This window comes from Triticum urartu, chromosome 7A (assembly GCF_056163025.1).
Source record: "Triticum urartu cultivar PI428250 chromosome 7A, HENAU_Tu73, whole genome shotgun sequence".
NCBI lineage: Eukaryota > Viridiplantae > Streptophyta > Magnoliopsida > Poales > Poaceae > Triticum > Triticum urartu.
In genome coordinates this window covers 156778503-156800438 of record NC_141879.1, presented here as the reverse complement: position 1 = coordinate 156800438, position 21936 = coordinate 156778503, and the positions used below count along the sequence as shown (strand labels likewise).

The following is a 21936-nucleotide window of genomic DNA, read 5'->3' as shown; positions in this document are numbered from 1 at the left end:
GGGGCATTGGTCAATCCAAAGGACATGACCGTGCACTCGTACAGGCCAAATCTGGTTACAAATGCCGTCTTCGGAATATCTTGGGGTCTGATTTTCAGCTGGTAATACCCAGATCTGAGGTCGATCTTGGAGAACACCTTGGCCCCATTGAGTTGATCAAACAGATCTTCAATCTTGGGAAGTGGATACTTGTTCTTGATTGTAACTTCACTGAGGGAGCGCTGGTCAATGCATAAGCGGATGGTACCGTCCTTCTTTGCCACAAACAGAACAGGTGATCCCCAAGGGGAGGCACTAGGGCGGATAAATCCCTTCCTCAACTGCTCTTCCAGTTGCTTCTTTAACTCTGTTAACTCTTCCGATCCCATTATATAAGGCTTCTTATAGATGGGTCCTGCTCCGGACATGAGCTCGATGATGAACTCAATGTCTCGGTCAGGAGGCATTCCCGGTAGCTCATCAGGAAAGACATCGGGGTATTCGCATACTACCGGTACTTGCTCCAATCCAACTTCTGATAGACAGTTGACTTGGGCGCCTTGAGCAGAGGAAGGGTTGGGAGCAAACTTAACTTCGACTCCTTGGTCATTGGTCACTGTGACGGTCCGGTTGGCACAATCTAACAAGCCTTGGTGCTTGATGAGCCAATTCATTCCTAAGATCACATCCAAGCCTTGTGATCTTAAGATGATAAGGTCTGCTTGGAAGTTTACCCCGTTAATGACAATCCCGACTCCTTTACATCCTATCTTGGCTCTCATCTCTGCTCCGGGGGTTTGTACCACCATAGGGTTATTCAGGGGTGTAGGGGTCATGCCACTTTTTAATGCAAACCTTTGGGTGACAAATGAATGCGTGGCTCCAGAATGAAACAAGACAGTAGCAGGTGTTGAGTTGACAAGGAACGTACCCAGCACGACGTCCGGGTCTTCCTTGGCTTCTTCAGCAGTGACATGATTCACACGACCCCTGCCGTTGTTGGGCGGGTTGCGGGGATCTTGGTTCCTTAGTGGCATTCCACGGCCTTGTCCTGGGTCCTGCGCATTGGGGCGCGGGGCGTCGGCTTCTTGTTGGGGCAATTCTTGGAGTAGTGTCCTGGCTGACCACATCCAAAGCAAGTGACTTGGTTGGGGTTGCTGCTCTTGCTGGCATTGTTATTGGGGTTGTTGTAAGCTGGCCTGGGGTTGGCATACTGCTGGGGTGGATAGTTGGTGCGGGGTGCAGGAGCTCTTGGCTGCTGATAGGTTGGCTTGACCGGGGCTGGCTGCCACGGGCGAGGCTTCTGGTTGCTGGAGCTACCCTTGCTGATCATCTTGCGCTTACGGGTGTCATCCAAAGCACGTCACTTATCTTCAAGCATGAGTGCCTTGTTCACCAGATCAGGAAAGGTCGGGCAGTCACACACAACAAGCGAGTACTGCAGAGTCTGGTTAAGGCCTTCCATGAAGCGCTCCCTTTTGGCAGCATCAGTGCTGACATCTTCAGGGGCATACCTTGAGAGAACACTGAACTTTTGCATGTACTCCTTGACAGTGCTACTACCTTGCTTCAGGGCTCGGAACTCACGCTTCTTGATGGCCATGATTCCGGAAGGAATGTTCGCTTTGCGGAATTCTGCCTTGAAGTCATTCCAAGTGATGTTTCTCTCAGCATGCATGGCCTTGAATCCATCCCACCAAGCTCTAGCAGTTCCCCCGAGACAGTGAGCAGCATATGCCACCTTCTCACGGTCCTCAGTGCATCCGACTAGTTCCAGCAGATCCTCAATGGTGCGGACCCAGTCATCTGCATCCAGGGGTTTAGCAGTCTCGATGAAGGTGGGTGGTGCATGCTTCCTGAACTCCACTAACGTGGAACGTCCATTGCCGTTTCCCGCCGGCTGGCGGTTGACAGCTTGAGCAATCATCTGGAGGGCTGCAGTGTTGGCTTGGCGTTCCTCTCGGAAGGCTTGGAGAAGCTGAGCCATGTCCATGTTTGGAGGTGGTGGCGGTGGTGGAACTTGTCCTTGGGTTTGGTCCTGACTGGCTCCTTCTCCGGCTTCTTGCTGCTGGGTAGAGGTACCAGTACGAGTTACAACAGGCATCCTGTTGGAGCGGTCAAGGTCTCATGATTGGGAAAGAAGGGAAAAGCAATTTAGATGGGATGCCTAGTAAGGGGGTTGGTATGACACCAATTGTTTTCATGCAAGGGCCAAAAGGCCAAACACATTCATTGAAATCCAAATGGGTGATGTAGTCGCTTACAAGTTCCCGAAGGAAAGCACGACGTCCATCAAACACATCAAAGCAAACACAGCACTACATGGTTTCATATGAACCATTACAAGGACTCGACTTTGCATAGGGGTACACGACCTATCCTACCGTAGGGGTTTCTAACGGGCATATCCTGGTTGCGAATGATGCCTAAGTGGTGGAATGCTCGGTCGCGTAGTCTGGCTCTTCTGGGTCTTCCTCCTCGTCATCGGTGGCCTGACTTTCCTCTTCACTTGAAGGGGTGGGGGAGTGAAGGAGCTCAACACGGCGTTGCTTTGCCGGTGGTGCGAAGAGCTTGCGGTATTCCTTTGCGCTCATGCGGTGTTGCTGTGGTGGTTCTCCATCCTTTGGGGGTCTTCCACCTCTGTATGCGATTGCGGGTTGACCAGGGGAAGCACCTTCCTTCTTGATCCTATCCGTCTTCTCTTGTGCTTGGCGAAGAAGTGCCTTGGTCTCATGAAGTTCCTTTCGGAGCTTCAACGATTCCGAGGCCAAGTGTTGTGCCAAACTATCAGCACAAAGGCTGAAGTAGGTCTGGAATCAGAGTGGGAGTCCTTCTTCTAATGGTGGAGCTGGTGCACTGCTCTCATCCTCACCTTCCTTCCGATAAGGCAAGAAGCGGGTTGCCAACTCGTCTGCCATCTCTGGAAGGAGGTCTCGGAGGCGGGTTAGTGCCTTGAGGGTTGCCGTCTCAACGACAAGAACCAGTGTTGCCATCAGGGGTCCCTCGAAGAACCAGCTTGTTGGAGAGTCATTAGCCTTCACGATCACTTCCACATGATACTCCGTCTCGGTGTCATTGATCCAATGCTCATGGTAGGTGAAAATGGGGGCTTGGTGAAACTGGCACTTCTTGAGGCTATCCTCGAGAAGCACGGGAAATCCGGTGGTCAGGAAGTCTTCGGGTACGGCAACCATCTACAAAGGTTGAATGGGAGAGGTCAATAAGGGAAATATATCTTGGGTGGGGTAAGCTTTAGAATAGAAGAGAAGTTTAGATGGTCTCAAGCTAACTAACGCCCATGCTAACAAAGGCTTCCTACAGTCAGGATGGCTCTGATACCAGCTCTGTGGGGACCCCGACTCATAAGTCGAGATCACCGAATGCACGTGTACAGTGATCCCAGAGATCAATTCTCACTGAACACAGAGAAGCTGAATAACAAGAGTTTTACATCCATACATACCGTCTTACACAAATCATGACCATTATGGTCAAGTCTTACATAGATAAAGCCTTAAGGGCTGAACACCAAATGAAACACAAGCAGCGGGAATCTTCGTCGATAAGTAGAACCCATGCCATCTGCCTTAACCCTACAGGAATTCTGACTGGGAAGCGTCCTAGTTCGCATGTTCATCTCCAAAGAATTCTTCTTCGAACTCCTGTTCTTCCATGCCTGGCCAATTAAATAACTAGTGGCAAGCCAATGAGTACTTTGAATGTACTCGCAAGCAACCCATGTTTTGGTTCAAGATACAACAATGCATGATATAGGTAAATTTTTGCGGAACGCTAGTTTTGAGTGCAATGACAAGTTCAACAACGTGTAAGACATGCATCAGGAGAATTTAAGTAACCATGAGGACAGGTTACAGATATCAACATAAATAGAGTGGGCACCAACCCAACTCAATCATGTCAAGTCCTTGGGTTTGACCTGAGTAGTTCTTCCCACTTATCCAACACACACACTGGTTTGTAAACACATGGACGTAGTTTAAGCAGCACCGCCCAACTGTCCTTGACCATGGACACGGCTATTCGAATAGTTTTACACTCTGCAGAGGTTGCACACTTTACCCACAAGATCCGGGGAACTTCCGTGTCATCCACGACACGCGATACCTCAAGTACCCGGGGTAAGCACCCGATCATTATCTTTCCCTAGACGACACTAACAAGGAGTCCACTCGTTGTTCCATATCCTCACGATGTACATCATGCGAGACTCACTTGAGATCGTAACATCCAAGAGGGGACACAACGGTGTATCCGGTGCCCTGTAAAAACAGTCATGGCCGCCCTACCTGGCACGACCCCGTCCCGAGAGAGAGCACCAACTCTCCCTCGTCACTAGTAATGCGGGCTCCAAGCTAGTATCGACCTAAGTAATCAATAATGCCCTTTCCCATATAAGGGTAGAGTGGTTGCGCATGTAAGGTTGGGGCAGTCGACAAATCTTAAATCTAATCCATTTTTGAAAACAACACACACTTGCCTCGGTACACCACTTCGTCATCAAGTGGTTACCCATCTCATTGTCTCCCTCGGGCATAAGTGGCACCCGATGGGGTTTTCGAAAAGTCTTTTGAAAATACTGTGTCTCCATCACCATGCATATACCCGTCCCTTTGCGTAGCACTACTTAGCATCCTATCTACTCCCACCCGTCCCATTTCGAAAAGCCAAATAATGCAAAAGTCTTTGTTGGTCCTTCGCTACGCCGCCTCCCGCTCCTCCCGCGCCTCCCGTGCGTTCCGCTCCGTGGCCTCCCTAAGGTCGGCGCGGGGATCCACGCAACGGGAGCCAGAGGGCCCTCCAGTCGGCCCGACTACGGAGCCGCCAGGACCTTGCTCAAGGGAAAGCGGTGCCCTGCCTGGCGAGCAAAGAAGGGTTCGGAAGAGCTTCAATTGAAAAGGACAACAAAAAATATATATATATACAAGACATTTGACGACTTACGCCGAGATCGCCAACGGCTGTTTTACCGCCTTGCGGAAGCGGGCCGCCTTCACGGCCGCCTCATCCCGCTTGGTCGCCGCCGTGGAAGCCTCGGATTTTTTCGGCTGGCTGCCGAAGAAGGTCGACGCGGCCCGGCGCTTCTGCGCGCTGCCCCGAGCAGCCGGCACGGCAGACGGGCCCACGCCTTGATGATCAAGCGCCGGCTGGCGGTGCGGGGCGGCTTCGACCTCATCGTCGTCCGGCCAGTCCTCCAAGCCGGCTCCGGGCCCCGCGCCTCCTGTGCCTCCTGCCTCGTCGCCTTCCCCCATGATGGAGTCTTCCATGGCGGCCGCTCCCACGTCCGGGTCATCGGCGTCGTCCACCGTGCGGTCGGGGAGGAGCTGGCGCTCTACCCCTGTGGCCCCGGCCGTCGGCGGAAGAAGAGGGTTCTACTAAGGGCAAACCAACTGATCAAAGGTCGGCTATCACGAGGCCGGCTACAAAAAGGAAGAAAAGAAGAAAAACTTATGGCAGGCGGAGGGTTGGCGCGAGAATACGGCTCCTTGCCGTATCGCCAATCCTCGGCGAGCTTGCAGTTGGAGATGTAGTTCACCATGTAAGACACCTCTGCATGAGGCATCTCCCTGGTGCTCAGCCGGCACGGGTCGAAGCGGACGCTCATCTGGCAAATCATGTGAGGCCGGCCTTGGAGCGGAAGTACCCGGCGCTCCACAAAGGCGGCCACCAAGTCGGCTCCAGTCAGGCCCTCCGACTGGATCATCACCCGGAGCCGGGAGACGGCTGCGTTCCCGGCCTGAGACAGCGACCTGGCCCGGTAGCTCCACGAAGGTTGCCTCCCAGCCGGCGGGCCGGCTACGTAAGCCGGCAGGTTGACATAGTCGCCTTGCGGGGCGATGTTCTTCACGTAAAAGTAGGACTTCTGCCAGAGCTTCACCGACTGGATCAGCGGGATGGGCGGGAACGGATTGTTCTCGCCCGTCCGCCTCATGGCAATGAAGGCTCCACAGGGGGTGGGCACCCCCGCGACGACGGTGCCGAGCTTGCTCTGGAAGAATTCCCCCCAGAGCTCGAGAGTGGGGAGAACCCCAAGAAAGCCCTCACACAGGGTGACGAAAGCCGACAGCAGCATCACCGCGTTGGGCGTGAGGTGATGCGGCTGGAGGTGGTAGAATTCAAGGAAAGCTCGAAGGAATCCGCTCGCCGGGAGGCCGAAGCCGCGCAGGCAGTGCGAGCCGAAGATCACCCGCTCGCCCTCCTCTGGTGCCGGCGAGATCTCCCTCGCCGGTGCCTGATGAACCCGCACGAAGTTCTCGCCCAGCAGGCGCCGCGTCCGGCGGAGGAACTCAACTGGTCCTCGTGGACGTTGGAGCCATCCCACGAGCTCGACAATGCCATGGGAGCGATGCGGCGGGGAGCAAGACGAAGCGATGGCGTAGACGTGCACGACCCCGCTACGGTGGGACCAAAGGAACCGAGAGGTCTGACGGTGGAACGACACGGCAATGGGTTGCTGCGGTGGCGGAGGGAAGAAGAAGGAAGGCGAGAAGGGGTGGAGCGAGGGAGAGCGTGCGAGCCTCTGCCGCTCCCCCTCCTCCCCCTACTTATAGACCCGTGCGGAGGAGCCGAGGAGGAGTGGCGTGGGGGAACGTGGGGATCAACTGCGCCTACTCCCCCACGTCCCGCGATTATTGTGCCCTGATGGCGTAATAAAACCACCACGGGAAGGCGAGCGGTCCGTGTGGGCCGCAGAAGATCCGTGCTCAGGCCGAGCCCTGGGAGTGGCGGGCCCGAGCCTGCGCCAGTGTCCCATCACGCGCGTGCGTTGGCAGGATTTCCTTGCCACATGGCCCGCGGTATGGCGCGCGGTCAGCTCGCAGGCCGACCCGCGTTCCCGCCTACGAGGAACGGGGCTTTCTGAAGACGGCACGCACAAGCAAAGCCGGCCCCTCAGGATAGGAAGTTGACCAAGCTTCTCGTCCCTTTGTCAGCCTCGAAGCTCGATCAGCTTCGGGGACTACTGCCGGAGTAAATGACCACGGGTAGCCTAGCCGGTGCCCCCTGACTCTTCTAAAAAATTACAAGCCGATCCGGCCCTCAAGAATCCAAGAGATGGGGCCGCCTTCCCCTTGCCAGCTGTCTCCCAGGCCGGCTATTGGAAGGCGACCCGACTTTGGCCCTCATGAAGAAAGCCGCGGGAGGGCCGGCTCCGAGAAGCCGGCCGCGAGAAGGCCGACTCCAAGAAGCCGGCTCCCACAAAGCGGTCAAGATCGTACCCTCGAAGTCTGCATCCACATAACAGCGATGTGACGGGGTGTGGCTATAGTAAAGCCTGCCACCCCCGAATCCCGGAGCACTACTGGCATAGTGCGTCGTACGGGTGGCCATGGCCTGTCCGGCACGGCACTGTTGCCACGTTGACCCTGATGTCATCCACGACGGGCTGCCAGTGCGGCCCACGGGCGGTGGGGCCCTTCGGGCAGAGAGACGCCCGAAGACGGCCAGGCCTCCCCCAGTCGGCCCAAGACAGAGCCGGCTCTCCATAGCCGGCTTGCCACCTCCCTCGAAGGAGACGCCCCATTAAGGAGACAAGACGCGGTGAGGCTACAGCGATCACCCGCCTGACGGCGGCACTGTAGCCACGCCCACCTCGATGAAGCCCTCGTCACCAAGATTGAGCAACAGTAACCAGCCACCGACAAGGCCCTGGACAGTGGGGCCTGCCTGTCGACCAAGGAGCCGGCAGCCGGCAGGACCCACCAACCGGTGGGCCCCAGCAGATGGCGCAGAAGCCGGCGAGTGTAGTCACAGACGGCTGGGGCCCACGCCCAGCCGGATTACCATTGTACCCCCCGGGGGTAGGCCTATATAAACCCCCCGGGACACCCATGCAAAGGGTTGATCCAAGCTAGTTCTAGACACCACATAGAGAGGGGAGGAGGGCTAGCCATGCTCTACTTCTTCTCCTCACAAAACAGCTCAAGGAGCATCGTGTAGCTACTTGTTCATCTAGTGATCATGCGGAGACCCCGCAGAGCAGCAGTAGGGGTGTTATCTCCACGGAGAGCCCCAAAGCTGGGTAAGATTCACCTGCGTGCATGTCTTCGCCTCATCCCGCTTCCAGGCACCAGCGACGAATTACTGGTTCCCACGATGATAAGCCACCCGTTGGCATATGTCGCACCTACCACCCGACAGCTGCCATTCTCCCTCCTTATGTAAACCTTGTAAAATAAGAGAGAATAGCCATAAGTATTGTGACATAAAGTGAAATAACAGTCCATAATGCGATAAATATCGATATAAAAGCATGATGCCAAATGGACGTATCAAGACCCTGCCCGTATGTACGTACGTGGTCGTATTTTCTTTCTTGCACACTGGCCGCTGTACGTACGTGTACATGCTACATGCGTGCCTCTACTACGACACGTGCACCTCTACATTGACCAGTATGTACGTACACGTTCGCGACCAGAATGACAACGTTACGTACGATTCGACCAGGTGGGTCCCGACTGTCAGGCACTTCCTTGCGTGCGAAGATGTAGCTTGTGGGTCCCAGCAGTCAAGGGGTGAATCGCTTTTTTTCCTGGACGCACTTCCTTGTGTGCGAAGATGTAGCTGGTGGGTCCCAGCAGTCAGGGGGAAACGTTTTTTTCGTGAAATGCGATGGCCCATCCGGTGGGTCCCCACTGTCAGGTGGAGGAATAATTATTTTGTGCGTAATAAGGAGGCACTTCCTTGCTGCGGCCGTGGACCCAGCTGTCAGCCTCTCCACGTATAGTCGACGTCCGATGGAAGCCGTTCCTTGACCATGTTGACCACGCCGCGCCGAGAGCACCAGGGCGGTGGACGACGGCGAGCCCTAGGAAGGGGACGACGCGGAGCCAGGGAAGACGCGGCAGTGGAAACCCGCGCGGAGAGGAGTATGAGGGTTCACTAGTTCGGCTGCGGTGTGAGGCTGCCGTCGCCGCATGGCCTGGCCAGCGGTGCAAATAGTAGGGGGCGGTGAGGCCTCCGCGGCAGCACAGCCGGCCACGGGAGGCAGGAGCATGCGACACGACCAGCGCTGCTTTGGGCGGCTGAAACAAGAAGACCAGAGGTTGAAGAAGCACTACAGCCGTTGGATGAACATCGTACGGTCACTAGAGCTAGAATCGTTCATATTGACTAAGTTGACAAAGCACTTCGTCCCCGTCAACATAGTAGGCCCACAAGTCAGCCTCCCACCAAGGTGGGTCCCGACCAGCAAGGGGAGTATTCATTTTTTTGTGCGTAATAAGGAGGCACTTCCAGTGGGCCCGAGCTGACAGCGGGGGGAACGTTTTTTTGCACAATACGGTGGCCCGTCCGGTGGGTCCCAGTAGTCAGGGGGGAAACCTTTTTTTCGCGAAATACAGTGGCACGTCCGGTGGGTCCCTGCAGTCAGGTGGAGGAATCATTATTTTCCGCATAATAATGAGGCACTTCCTTGCTGCCATCGTGGACCCAGCTGTCAGCCTCTCCACGTACAGTCCACGTCCGATGGAAGCCGTTCCTTGACCACGTTGACCACGCCGCGCTGAGAGCACCATGGAAGCGTACGACGACGAGGCCTAGGAAGGGGACGACGTGGAGCCGGGGAAGACGCGGCAGTGGAAGCCCACACGGAGAGGAGTACGAGGGTTCACTGGTTTGGCTGTGGTGTGAGGTTGCCGTCGCCGTAGAATAATAGGGGGTGTGGGTGAGTAGAGGGATGGCCTGGCCAGCGGTGGGAATAGTAGGGGGCGGTGAGGCCTCCGCGGCATCACAGCCGGCCATGGGAGGCAGGAGCACGCGGCACGACCGACGCTGCTTTGGGCGGCTGGAGGAAGAAGACCATGGGTTGAAGAAGCACTACGGCCGTTGGATGGACATCGTACGGTCACTGCAGCTAGAATCGTTTATATTGACTAAGTTGACAAAGCCCTTGGTACGCGTCAACTTAGTAGGCCGACAGGTCAGCCTCCGAAATGGTGCGCCCAGATGTCAGGGGGAGGAATCATTTTTTGGGCGGCTGAAGCAAGAATATCCAAGATTGAAGAAGAAGCACGACATCCGTTGGATGGACATCCAACGACCACAGCTGCCAGAATCGTGTGTTGTTGACAAAGCCTTGCATACGCGTCAACTTAGTTTTTTAGGGGACGCGTCAACTTAGAAGGCCCACAAGTGTGTGGCAGAGAACATATAGCCCATTTGCGATTTGTAAGAATGTACAATCCATTTTTTTAATTCTAATGGAATTTACTACAGCCCATTTACAGTTTGTTAAAAGTACAACCCATATTCTAGCTAGGACAACGATTAATAATTTCAACCAACCGCTCAAAACAGAATTCAAAAAAATTCCCACATTTTTATGGGATCCGAAATATTTTTATCCGAAATTTCTACTCAGATTAAATATAATTTCTAAATAAAGTTGTATTATGTTAAAATCCAACGAAATATTGCGCATGCAACAAGTAATGAAATTAAAATTTTCAAATTCCAAAAATAATATATTTTTTAAACTAATTACGCGTTTGGTGCATTTTTTTATAGTTACTGCCCAGTTATTATAATTACATCTCATTTATTATTTCTTAAAGTCCATTTGCTTGTTAAGCCTAATGTATACCTCCTAGGAAAGTTTACAGCCCGGCGGGGCAGAAAATAACAAGTTGACCCAGATATTGTGTACAACTGTCAGCCCAGTTGCATTGCTGATGTTGAAAAAAGGCCTACGTAGTACAGTACAACCTAACATGGCTAGTCAGCCCACATTCAGCGACGCCAGAAAGGCCCAAACAAGGCTTCTGTACAAATTTTTCAAGTCAGTGAGGTCAATTAATAACTTATTAAAAAGTTAGATTACGGTGGAACCTAATTAAAAGCTGTCACGAGCAAAGAAATAATTCAACGGGTCCCACTTGTGCGTGTGTGCGTGTGTTTGTGTGTGTGAGAGAGAGACCCATCGGTCGATGCTCGTAAATACATCTTTTAGCCATATGCATTGCTGATGCACAATAAAAACTTATATAGTTCACACAATCATATAGAACATCATAGCACACTGAACTTGCATACAAAAATTTCACGCAGGCGACACAATCAGGATGGAAGCAGTGGATCGCTATGGGTAGGGCTATGTTGAAACCAACGAACTCGTACATAACGGTTCGTCGTCTTTATCAATGACAGGGAAATATCTTGAATGTTGTGCAAAGAAAACAGACAGACAACACAATAAGTTCTGCTAGCACATTAAGTTGACGTACAACCCTTTCTAAAAAAGTTCAGGTACAAAATTAGAACAGGTCACAATCAAATGTACTGGCACATCAGTGCTTCACACCCATATCTCGGATTTAACAAGTATCTGACAAGATTCAGTTGTTACCTCAAATTAGAGCACATCCAGGCAGCCAGCCCTGCCTCTTCTCCCAAAGAAGCAGTGGCCTCCGCCACGTGATGGAGTAGGCCTTGTGCCATCCATCGTTCTGAGCAACATGGGGAAAGTCTGACATTGACTCTTGTAATGGATGTTGTCGACGGACCCTGGAACCAGCGGCTGCGGCAGGACTTCGATTGATGGATTGACCACTTCTTCGACATGCACGAACACTCAATACAGGTACATACCTAACATGGTCCGCGGCGGCCTTGGTGGCGACGAATAGTACAACCCCGGTTCCTGCACCGGTATCTCAACACCAATCACCTTCAGTATGCTAGATGACTTCTTCATCCATGCCATAACCGTCAGAGCCCAGCTGTCTGGAGGAACAAACATACTTACGAGCTCACCTCCAAGGTCGTTGATAAGCTCATTCATGGACTCGCTGTTCCAAGCACGTCGAGGCATGCCGCGGAAGGTAAGCTTTGTTAAAAACTCAAGCTCAGAGGGCACCGAGCCCCATCCTGGGTGCCACCGATCAAAGCTCACCAGCGCGCCATCGCAGAACAAACACCAGGAAGATTCGAACACCTGACTGCAGTCGAAAGTTGTCCGAAACCTGACGAAGAAATCAGCCGGTGGCGGACAGACTTCGATGAGCAAGTCACTTATTTGGATGCCATGCGCAATGCCAAGAGCTTTGGCAAGGTCGTTTGGCAAGACAGGAGGCCGGGCATCGTTGATGGTTACCATCAGAACTTTGCTGGCAAACTGGTCATCAAGCGCCGCCATGCCACTGTTGAGCGACAGGATGCAGCGACCGAAGGTAGGATGGACCTCAGGATCTCCGTCTTGGAGATCCGCGTTGACTGGCGACATGATAGTGAGCTTGAGTACAGGAAGTACAGGAGGGGGATTTGGGGGAACTGGAGTAGGAATCGAGATTCCAGAGGTGGGGGAGGGGCGGGAGATTGGGGATGAAAAGGTAGCTTGAATTTCAAACACGCGCCAATATGCTCTCGGCACGCAAGCGCATGAAAACACCGATGGCGCCCACATGTCGGCCTAAGAGTCCTTATTCTTTCTTGGAGAGCCCAGCCTTTTTTTGAGGGTCTTTTGAGAGCCCGACCTGAGAGTCATAATTGATCTGTTTGGCATTGCGTTACTACTCGGCCCATATTCAACGACACCTCACTGGCCAAAACAAGTGTACATCATCGAAAAGACACTGAGCTCAAATAATATAACTTGAAAAAAGGAGATACACTCTGAACACTTGAGAACGGTGATGCCCTCATTTAGCCCACCAGTAGTTCGAGACAATAAACAGTTCTAAACAACGATATATACAACATTCAAACACTGACTAGTGACTACTACTGACATAAACAGCAAGACATGATAGTTCATAAGTAGTATTGCTACACCACCAAAACGCACCTATCTGCAGCGCTCAGACTCTCGTGATCCAGACGAGAATGGCATTTACATTCTAAACAGAGGCAAGTATTACATAGTAAGAGTGACATAGACGAGGATGACCAAATGACAAGGAATATGCATAACAAAAGAAAGAACTACCCATCCAGAACAAGCAGCAAAGACAACAAAGTCATTCGAAGAGATGATCCAACACCATCAAAATTTGCAGCCCCACTTCAGCGACCAATGATCTGGAGACACCGGTACTCCACCCTTTCGACGCAACATCCCAATTACCTATCAACCCGAAGGCTTGAACCACATCACTGCATGTCGTAATTGAGACATCCAAGGATCAAAGTTAATACGGATGCCTTTGTCATTCTCACCTTCTTTTGGCTGCAGGCTGTATCATTGACAATCAGGGGAGTTTGCTCCCGAACTCCTAGTGCTCACCGTGTAGACACAGTTTTCCATAGCAAACAGTGCCTCTCTGCCATCAAGGTCCTTGCCAACAGTGATCTCCTGGTTAATCGGATAATTGAGTCCGAGAAACAGAGAGTGTGAACCAAGGCTGTTAACCCGCCTCCAACTAAAAAATCCTGAAGGCCCCAACAAGCTGGTATCCTGCTCATAGACGTAACAACCACTATCTGGATACTCACACATTCCACAGTGCTTGTATACAGTGGGGTTTTTGCAATATAACTTTTCCGACTCATGTGTCTGAATGATCATAAATCTTTTGTCATCGTCTGATTGAGCGAGGAACTAGTTGTGCTTCCCTGTTTTTGGCAAAGGTGGTGTGATTACAAAGGGCAGTAACTATAGGGACACTGCATCATATCAAAAAGGACAGGCATTGTTGATGTAAGATCATCATTGTTCAGAGTATGAGTAGGATAATGCAAGAAACAACATTGATATGTCCCTATTGGAACTGTGAGGAAAATACAGGGAAATATATATTGGGTTCGAAAATATATAAGTGCCATGCATGGTTATACTCATGTTATCTCGCAATCGATTCTTCATAGGAAACTACCATGTCATGCATGTTATGGAATCATGTTCTGTCCTCACAAACAAATTCGTCAAGGTAACTAACAGACCATGCATTGTTATATACTCGTGTTCCGTGGGCAAATTTTTTGTGAGGATATTATTCTAGCCATTGATTGCTGAAGGGCGAATATAGGTATGTACACATGGTAAGCATTACAGGATTTCACTACTTCCAAATGTAGAGTTCTCCATATGCAAATTTACTTCCCTAATGTATGGTTAGATGAAACCAACAGTGTGGTGCATGTTTCTACATCATGAAAATGAGGAAACCAACATGGCCACTGATACACACTTATATTTAGTAGTAGTATATAGATTACTATAAAATAAGGAGAATATCCCTATATTCCTAACCGTTTGATTATTCAGGGGTACAAATTGGCTGGAATGACATGATCACAATCACATGAATTAAATCATTCCAGATATAGCTGATTTGCGGCGTCTCTATTACATTGCCATAGTTCTACTCAAATTCTGCTCAAACAGGGATATGCCAATCATCACAAAAAGTTCAAACAGTGTCATGGCGTCATCATTAACATGAGATGGAAACAACTTACACGCGCCGTTCCAGCAATATGTGGTGCCATTTCTTTGTCGATCGCATAGATGATGCCATTGTGTTCAATAGCATCACAGAAGTGTGTATGAGCTTTGACGATGATCCACTGCGAGCGGAGTTGTCTCCAGCTAAAGAAGGCATCGACGTAAAGATAGGCGAGTCCGCAGTCGAACAAGGCAATTAGCTTGAAGTCTGCGTAATTCGCATGTCGTGTGGGCACTTGGCAGATTACAATCTTCTGCAAAACAAGGTCCGTCCAGCTAACGTGGTAATCTAGATGACTAGGACCGCGATGGTAAAACTCTATATAATCCAATGGAGGAAGGATAATCTCATGGGAGGTCTGGAAGTTCACGAGCACCAACTTTTTACCATCTTCTCTGAAGGCAACCATCCAGTGGGAGTTCATGCCGACCCAGTACATACCTGCCAAGAAGTTTTGGGCGATGGTTATCGGATTGAAGTCGAGGGAAATGATGTATGGCGACCCACTACATACCTGCAAAGAAGTTTCGGCTAATGGAGATCGGATTGAAGTCGAGGGGCATCATGTACGCCTCAGTATCATGGTGAGCCAATCTCGCAAGACCAGATAGCAGCAAGTAGGGTGTCTTGAAAAGCTTTGGCCTCGCTTCGATGATGGCCATCTGCTTGCCCCTCGAGCGTGCAGCCAGCCGCAAGGCGCTCTACATATCCATACACGGACAACAGGGGTCGAGGACATCACTGGGGAGATTGCTCCAATCGCGGATCATATGGATCCTACGCGGTTCGTGTTCGGCCATGGTGGAGTTTGGAAGGTGGGGTTTTGGGGGGCTTGATTTACGGGGGAGAAGGCTGTCGGTGCTAGAGCGGCTAGCGAGGGAATAGTGGTACTGGGGGAGGCGAGCGAGGCGAGGGTATGCGGGGGAACAGTGACATAATGAAGAGTGACCTCAGGATCTCCGGCGATACAGAGATGGAGATGGAGTGGTGCTAGGGGAGAGGGAGAAAAGGCGAGGCATGCTATACAGCGGCGGTGACAGTGACTGCATGGTGCACAAGGTGAGACTGACTTTGGTAACCCGGACACGCTGCCTGGACTGGTGTCACCTTGGGCGCAGGGTCTTATCACTTCACTGTGAGGACCGGATGAATAATAGTATTTTGACCATCAAGTGTACCACAGTTGTACTACTACTACTAGTAGTAGGAGTAGTAGGAACATGAGTACACTCCCGTGCTAGCATGCTTCTGGGTTCACTTCATCCTCCAACTATCATCCATATTGTGAGCAGAACCAAATTCTTGTGCATGCGGAAGTGCGAAGAAGGACTTTTCTATTTTGAGGATAACCACATACTCCTTAACCGTAGTAGGAACATGAGTAGTACTCCCTCCGGTCCACTTTTGTCTGCGCATAACTTTTTCAGTATTTCTCTAATTAGTCTGCGTATATACCCTTTTGCATGCGCCCATTTCCCTCCGTGCCCACATTCACAGAATTAATTAGCGTACGCATGAGCAGCTGCAGCCAGACTCCAGCCAATAAACTGCAGCATACAAGTGGGCCATTCTATGCGCGTGGGAGAGAGAAAAGGCAACCGAAGAGCCCGTCCAATCCATTGCATGCAGCAGTCAAACCACCGCAGCTCTCCTCATGCATGTGCATAACTTATCCCATTTACTTCTCCATCGGGAACTGATTTTCCTTGGATTTTTCACTACTCCTTGATCTTCATTTGCATCCAAACCACACTGCATTCACATTGTTTTAACCTCTTCACATCCTCCTGGAGTAATTCGAAAGCCCCTATAAATAATCATCTTCTTTAGTTAGACTAGCCATCTAATCCTAATTCTCCAAACCATAGCCCTCCGGTCCAGCGGTTCCAAACGGCGAAAGAGATCGAGATGCAGGTTTTTAGCATCCAACATGATCTCGTCGAAGGCTCGTTTGGCATAGTTGCCACAGTCACCAACCACCCAAGGGTTGTTCGGAAGTGGATCAACAATGTATCCAACTCCCTCCAAAAGGTGGAGATGAATGTCATCGGTCTCGACGCAGAGTACACGGAGCGTGCCACTGGGAAGATCCAACGCGCCGCTGTCCTTCAGCTGTGCCTCGAAGATGATGTTTTGGTGTACCACATCATACACGCGCCCTCCATACCAGGTAAACTTCATGATTTCTTGTCTCGGGAGGACATATACTTCTGTGGGGCAGCCATCGCAGGGGACAACCAAATGTTGGAGTCGTACAACCTTGATTTGAAAAGCATCGCTGACCTACAAACCAGAATAAAAATTCTTGTAGAAGATTATGATAAACCGGCACCATCCCTATTCGACGTAGCAAATTTTGTGCTCAGAAAAAATCTTCAGAAGGGTGACGAGACGCTGGCATTAAGGTCTTCTGGATGGGAGAATTATCCCTTGACGTACGAGCAGATAAAATATGCTGCTCTCGATGCCCGTGTGAGTTTCGAGATAGCTGCAAGGTCCAGAGAGCTTGTTGCGAAGCCATCTCCCATAGAAAATGAGAAGAAGAAGAAGAAGAAGAAGAAGAAGAAGAAGAAGATGCACCAGCAGCAGGGCATTATGGATGGATGAACTATTTCCTCTCTTGTAAAAAAATATTCCCTCTCTATGTATATTGATATAGATGGACTATTTCGATGGTGTGCATGTCTTTGGAACAAGTAGTAGCGTGGGTCCGCTTGACTATAAGGAACTACTTATCCGCTTAGGTTTCTCTACTACTCCCTCTAGTGATTGGTATGCAATGCATGTGTCCGTAGACATGACAGCTTGTCCATGGAAGTTCAACAACGGCGACCATCACGTTTCATCCACTGCCACTCACGATTCCCATGACGTTGCTCCAACCCACGACACCACGTCCCCTGACATGCGCCTCACCCCTCTCGGCCGCACCGCCCCTCTGCCTTTGTGCGCATGACATGTGGGCCACCTTAAATGCGGCGAGCATCAAGTTTCTACCACAGCCACACGCGATTCCCACGATGCCGCACGAACCCATGACAGCACACATCCCCCGACCTGCGGCTCACCCCTCTCGGCCCCACTAACCCTCTAAATTTGAATTTGGAACTTATAAAACGAAAAGATTCAAAACGAATAAACTGGGAGAGAGGGAGTATATCGTAGGATGTGTCCCATAAGAAACAAGTCCCCTGGTTTGTCACCACGGAACATCAAGATGTATTTGTATGAGTAGTTTATCTTCTGAGAGAAAAGGATGAACGAGGGAAGGCCTCTAGAGATAGAGATAGACACTACTACTACCAATGTACTGGCCCGTGCGTTGCAATGGATACAAAGTAGTAGAATAATACTTGTTCATGTGCTTGAAATATAAACACTCTAGTTTTGATATACATGTGTCAGCAGACATGGCAGCTTGTCCATGGAAGTTGAACCACGGCGACCATCACGTTTCTTGTTTCTACCACTGCCACACCCACACGCGATTCCCACGACGCCGCTCCAACCCTACCTGTAAGCACGATGTCCCTCGACGTGGACATGGATCCTCTGACGTGGCTATCACTGCCTTACCCTGCCTTTCCTTCGCTGACTGGTGGGACCCACACTTGCGGGTCCCACATGTCAGTGATAGAATAGTAGGATTGTTCACGTCAGGGGATCCTCATCCCCCCGACGTGCGCCTCATCCCTCTCAGCCCCACCGCTCCTCTGCCTTTGTGTGCATGACATGCGGGCCAGCTGAACTGCGGCGACCATCAACTTTCTACCACAGCCACACCCGATTGGACGCGGTTTTCCTACTCCGCTGGTGTGCTCCGATCCATACTCCCGCACCATCAAATTTTCATCTAGCGGCTGTGACACATTTTGTCCCGGGCATCAATCCTTAGTTGGAGTACTTCTGTACTACAGGTAGTACCCACCGGTTTGGCCATCTACGCCTCGTAACGCCCCGGCGCTCAGCTGTGGCACCCTCGCCACGGCCACGCCACCACCGGCCGGTTCACCACGAATGAGTGAGTCACGAACCACACCACCACCATGAGAATGACATGTGGGCCAGCTGCATTTAAGTTCCGCATGTCATTGACTCATAGGCCGGGCACTAAGCCACTGAAGATCGGTCCCGTGGGCCCCGAAAGGGAAATGTAACTCCTGCGGCGGGCCTTATGGTGCTCCCGCAGTACGAATTCATGCCAAACCCGGAATTTGTTTATTACTACTACCAACTACTAGTAAGGTACACGTGCATTGCATGCATGAGATTCTGGTGGTTTGTGCATTATGCTTCTACGTGTGGAGTCTTCTACATTCTACATGTGGCAAAATCTGGTGGAATGTAGATGATATCCAGCGGCCAGTAGTGCTCGGATTTGCATCTTTGTACCGTTGGATTGGCTTCATCCAATGACCAACTTTCAAAGTTATGGTTTTGTTTGCAGCCTAAGGTTGCCACGCCTAAGCTTAGGTGTGCCACAAGTGTGTTTGGTTGTGTTCTCGTCTCAGCATAGTTGTTCCCTCTTCATGCATGCTCAACTCAACACCCCTCTTCATGTATGCTCTATTCATGCATGCTTCTAGTGTATTTGTGCTAATCTAGTGTGGACTCATGCACCCTCCATACACTCTACCAAACACCCAAAAGTGGGTCGAGAAGGGAACTCTTGGGATCGTGCACCCTTCATACACCGTACCAAACAAACCAGGCATGTGTTTGGTTCATTGCTACACTTGTGGCTTGCCACACTTTTCTAGCTACATGGTTCACATGTCATAGACTCAACTTCCTGCCAAATCTTGCCACACTTGTGGTGGCCATTTGGTTAGCCACATTTTTGTGGAAGACACACTTTGCCAAAGCTTAGTTGTGGCGAAGTTAGTCATGAATGAAGTTCAACCATGGAGTCTTCTAGATTCTACATGTGGCAGAATCTGGTGGAATGTAGATGATATCCAACGGCCAATAGTGCTCGGATTAGCCATCTTTGTACCATCGGATTGGCTTCATCCAACGACCAACTTTCAAAGTTATTCACACACTATATAGGGGGTATAGATATAGATGTGCCGGCCCGTTGCAATGGATCCAAAGTATATATGTTTAGTGGAGTGCAATCTAAACACATTATCTATTTATTTTTCTCTAACCTTTCATATCCATGCAACCAAGCCACATAAGCTTCATGGGTGCCCCCCACATCATATTATTCATACTACGTTGACTGAAAAATAGATAAATCACCCAAAACAAGATCTTCCCATTTTTTTGTTCCTACGATGCTGTGTCGTGCGCGTACCTACTAGTTGTATAGTGGTAGTACTAGTTGTATAGTACTACAAACTTGGTACTAGTAGGAGTAGAGTAGTACGGAATTCTCCCGCTCTATCAACAAGCCCCATCTGACACCAAATTTCTTGGCTTCCATGCTACAGCTATATCTTCCCCTCGTTTCTATTTTTCAACCCGGCGGTGGGCGGGGTGCAGTTTGCCAATAGTCGGTTTGCTCAACGGAGGTCCCACATGAAAGTGAAAATGCTAGGCAACACGCCTTCCCTAAGCTATGTGTCGTGCCGGACGGGCCGTGGAGTACTCCCGATTCCCGGGCGTGCGTGGGGGGAGTGCGGCGCGAACGCGGCAGGCCTTTTCCTTTTACTAGCAATGTGCCAGTGCGTTGCGACAGATCCAAAGTAGTAGAATAGTAGTACTTGTTCACAAACTTGAAATAAATCACTCTTGTTTTGATATACTCCTAATATATTACTCCATCAGTTCCTAAATATTTGTCTTTTTAGAGATTTCAAATGGACTATCACATACGGATTATATAGGCATATTTTGAAGTGTAGATTCACTCATTTTGCTCCGTATGTTGTCACTTATTGAAATCTCTAGAAAGACAAATATTTAGGAACGGGGGGAGTACTTTTCACTCAAAATATATTTCTCAGGCTGTTTCCATGAGGTGAGGGAGGGATGTGGTTGCTTTCAAGATAAAAGGGGTTTTCTGCAAATTGGATCAGAGAAGTGGGCTATTGTTGCAAAAATGCCACAACTTACCTCACAGTCGTTAGATGCAGATCTAATGGTCAGAAACGACGGATGGCAGACACACCACCATCACCAACTGAGTCTTTTATAGGAGTACTACCAAGATGCTCGTGCGTTGCACGGAACATCAAGATGTATTTATATGAGTAGTTTATCTTGTGGGAGATAATGATGAATGATGGAAGGCCTTATCTGCAAATGTGATAAGGGGTGCGGGTATCTTTCTGCAAAATTGCTATAGTTTCCTTCCTATCCGTCAGAAATAGATCGGACGGCCTATATTGCAGGATAGCAGGCACACCATCATCACCAACTCTGTTTTTATAAGAGTAGAGATATATTTCTCAGGCTGGTTTGATGAGGTGAGGGAGGGATGTGGTTGCTTTCAAGCTAATAAGGGGTTTTTTGCAAATTGGAGCAGAGAAGTGGGCTATTGTTGCAAAAATGCCACAACTTACCTCACAGCCATTAGATGCAGATCTAATGGTCAGAAACGACGGATGGCAGACACACCACCATCACCAACTGAGTCTTTTATAGGAGTATATATTTCTCAGGCTGTTTTGATGAGGTGAGGGAGGGATGTGGTTGCTTTCAAGATAATAAGGGGTTTTCTGCAAATTGGAGCAGAGAAGTGGGCTATTGTTGAGAAAATGGCACAACTTACCTCACAACCGTTACATGCAGATCTAATGGTCAAAAACGACGGATGGCAAACACACCACCATCACCAACTGAGTCTTTTATAGGAGTAGGAGTAGAGAAACATGTATAAATTGTAACATTTTGGTTCTGCTCCTTGGCACAATCGATAGAGAGAAATAACGGTTGGAAACGCTAGGGCGGGGCTATTTCCGCCAGGTAAGCAGGATACGTAGTAGCTAGGTTAGCGCATCGTCGATTTGGTCACACACGGTCCGACATGTTCTGGTGTTTCTAGCAAGATGCCCGCACGTTGAATGAAGTTGATGGAAAAGGTAAGCACAACTTATAAATTGATGGATGGAGTACTAGTTACAGTGATGCATATAATTAAGAAAAGGGATCACACATGTCGGTATTGACTGGAACGAGAATGCAACAGCACAATAAGAATTAAGGCCACGATGACGATGCGATCGCAGTGGTGGTTACAGAAGGCAAGAAGAAAGATGCATCCATCAACGTACGAACTCCTCCTCCTCAACTTAGTGTTCCGGGCCACCGACCAGCGGCTAAGGAGCGGCGGCGTTTGTGGCGAGTTCGAGGTGCTTCTCAGCAACGGCATCCAAGGCTTCCAGCCGGTTGAGGAAGGCCAACGTCATAGCGTCCTCACTGGCCTTGTAGATACCTATGTACACGATTTGCTCGTACACGTGGATGTGTAGGTCGACGAATTCTTGCAGGGCGAGGCACCTCGCGGCGAGCACGACCTCCAGGTGGACATTCTTCATGGCGGTGGGCAGTCACAGGGCCACCAGTGCTTGAAAGAGGTTTCAGCCATGGAGGCCGATTAGGGTGG

The 21936-nt window shown here is 50.4% G+C and overlaps 1 protein-coding gene across 1 annotated transcript; it reads right to left on the bottom strand.

Annotated features, from left to right (window-relative positions):
* Positions 1-1342: 1342 nt before the first annotated feature.
* Positions 1343-1972, bottom strand: LOC147958721 (uncharacterized). Its single transcript, XM_087532264.1, has one exon. The coding sequence runs from the start codon at positions 1970-1972 to the stop codon at positions 1343-1345; it is 630 nt and encodes a 209-aa protein (XP_087388390.1).
* Between the last annotated feature and the right edge of the window lie 19964 nt (positions 1973-21936).